The 2,956-nt window shown below is 33.7% G+C and overlaps 1 protein-coding gene across 1 annotated transcript; it reads right to left on the reverse strand.

Moving 5' to 3' along the window:
* Positions 1–1,753: 1,753 nt before the first annotated feature.
* Positions 1,754–2,302, reverse strand: LOC145050954 (putative UPF0481 protein At3g02645). The gene has a single exon (XM_078999119.1). It carries the CDS (start codon positions 2,300–2,302, stop codon positions 1,754–1,756), a length of 549 nt encoding a protein of 182 aa, XP_078855245.1.
* Between the last annotated feature and the right edge of the window lie 654 nt (positions 2,303–2,956).

The raw sequence follows: 2,956 nt of genomic DNA on the forward strand, positions 1-2,956 counted from the left end.
AATCAAGGAAGTGGTGAGTGAGAGTGGAACCCATTCAACTACCATTTTATAGGTAGTTTCCTTATACCCCCTTACAGACTAGCTTCGTAAATGAGGCATACTAGTGGTTCGACAAACATAGTCTTATACATATAGTAATTATTAAACCTTTTTATTTTACTTATAGTATAAGGTGTATTTTAAAACTTTTCAAAATACTAGGTTTATAACTAAATTTCAAAAATTAAATAATTAATTTAAATTTAAAAAAAACAAATGACTTAATAATTATCTTTTAGTTAAAATTTAAATAATTATATTAAATCAAATAAGGATTATCTAATTAAATTAATCAGATAATTTAATCATAATCCTTATACCCCAAATTTTCGAAAAATAGGTATAGGATTTATCAATTTTTGATTATCTCTTTTTAGGCAAGTAAAATGATAATCACCAAAATTTTAAAAACCCTATCAACATACCTAATTTTTGAAAATTGCTTGGGGAGGAAGGTTAGGGTTTCAAAACCCTAGCCCTAATTTCGAAACTTGGGGAGGAAGAAACCCTAACCCAATTTCGAAATGTGAGGCTTTTTAGGGTTTAATTTCTATAAACCCTAATTTGATCAAATCCAACAATTATAGCAAATTCAATTGAAAACAAACCATACGCTCTGATACCACTAATGGGTTTTAGGCATAACAAGACAAACTTAAAACTCTTAAGTATGCATGCAACCTAAAACAAGATCTATGTTTTCACTATTGAACCTATAACTATGAACATCAAAATAAGAACCCTAGAAACCCTAAGTAATTTTCAAAATACACATAAAAGGGTTTAGGATTGCATAACTTATTGTTATTATAGCAAATAACAATGATCCTTCACTTGTAGAATTTTGGGAAGCAAGCACTACAAATGACGTGCCTCTAGTGGTTCACGCCCAAGCTAGCAAGAAGGAGATTACAGAGAGAGAAAGAAAGAGAGTATAATTTTGGTCAAACCTTGAGGAAGAAGTGATGTCTGAAATATGAATGCTAGGGGCCTTTATATAGTGCAACTAGGAAACCCTAAATAAGCCAAAAACCAATATAATATTATTATCTTGAATTGGTAATTATCTAGCTTCCTAATTATCCTCTAAGGATAATTCCAGAAACCCTAAAATGCCTCTAGAAACCGTCCACCCTATGTGTGGAAGGTTCTGGAGCTCTTTGTTCAACTACTGAACAATTACACTTTATTCCATGCACTTTTAACTAATTTTATTAATCTCAAAATTAATTTATGATTAACTATTAATTAATTATAACATATACAACATATATTTAACATATAAAAGGAAGATGGAGGTTACATGAAATGGTTACAACTTTCTTATAACTAAAATCAAATTTCTTTGCATCTCTCTATCTCTCTAAAAACGCATCACAACATGTATTTTAAGTGTTTCAAATTCTGATTAGGTATATATTAATAACTGAAGTTCTTGGATTATTCCACTTCTGAATTCGTGTGCCCCAGGCAATAGGGACGAATTACAGATTTCAGAAAGTGATACAATCACAATCCTTGAAACATCCAAATCAAATTTTTATTCGAAATCCTTAAACTCTAATAATAAGAGCATGTTATAACAATATACATTGAGATCATAAACATTTTAAAAGTTATTGTTGTCGAATATAACTTGAAACACATAGTGACACAACACACACACAATCATTATCTCGCAAGCACAACCAGATGTGACCATACATAAAGGAATTTAACCATCAATTGTTGGAGTTTCTATATATAAGTGATCTTTCATCTTTAAAAACTTGCAAAGATCATCGCACTCGCTCTTGGGACTCCAGACAGTGAAGTAAGTTTGAACAACACTAAGAAAAAGAACCATGACAGCTCCTAGAAGTGTTAAAAGTGACCATGGGCTCTTGATGTACTCGTGCTTAAGGTCAGAAAGATGCGTGTTCCTCCATCCGCCACAGTGACTTTGTATTTGTTTCTTGACTTGTGAATAAGCTAAATAGTTTGGAACCAAATCAAGGCCTATTGCCTTTAATAGTTTCCCGACTTCTTCGTCACTCTCATTCCCCATGGGGTTATCAAGCACCCCAGCATTGCGAAGAGCCTTAACGTCCTCAGGGCAATCGGTTAGAGAATAGAGCAGGCAGATGTAAGAGGTAACCCATTCATCATGTGCGTCACGTGAACCCATTTCATAGGCTAATAAATTTAACAACATGTTCACAGTTATTGGAGGGAGTTGTACATCTGCTGAAAAACCACCAAAAACGTCTAACGAACTCAACATTATGCAAAGACATACTGCTACTCAGCTTGAAACGGATCCCTATATCCATAAGCTCGTTGACGTTGTGAAAAGTACGCCTGCTGTTAAAAGTAATTCAGTAATCGTTATCTAGTATGCACGTTTTAATTAATCTTGAATAAATCAAAGTGACCAGTGAGTGGTCCTAGTCTTTAGGAAGTAATCAAGTTTGTTTCCCTTTTTCCAGCAACTTTTAGTTTAAAAGTAGAGGCAAGTGTACGTTGAATGTATCCCCACTTAATTTGTTTTTTTTCAGTGAATAAAGAACACTTTTTCCTCAATTTATCCACTATGCTATTACTTCTTCTATGTGACTCTCTGTTCATTATGCAGTTTTTTGCTAAACTGTTTATTCCAGTTTTACCCTTCCCTGTATTCTGTCAAGTTCTGTCCCTGTGCTATCCTTCCTTTGTTGTGTTTTATTTCCTATCTTGGCAATAAAACTCTTTATTACCCCTGCAAAATATCAACATCTGGTATCAGAGCAAATCCTGGTGCATGCCCAAGTATCAATCTCGTGAAGAGATGGCAGGAAACAATGGGAATGGCGACAAAGATGGTCAAATTACTCTCCATTATCCAATGTTATCAAGAACCAACTATGGAGCATGGGCAATCAAGATGCGGGTCTTCATG

Source organism: Lactuca serriola, chromosome 5 (genome assembly GCF_051521515.1).
Source record: "Lactuca serriola cultivar US96UC23 chromosome 5, Lser_US96UC23_V15, whole genome shotgun sequence".
Classification (NCBI taxonomy): domain Eukaryota; kingdom Viridiplantae; phylum Streptophyta; class Magnoliopsida; order Asterales; family Asteraceae; genus Lactuca; species Lactuca serriola.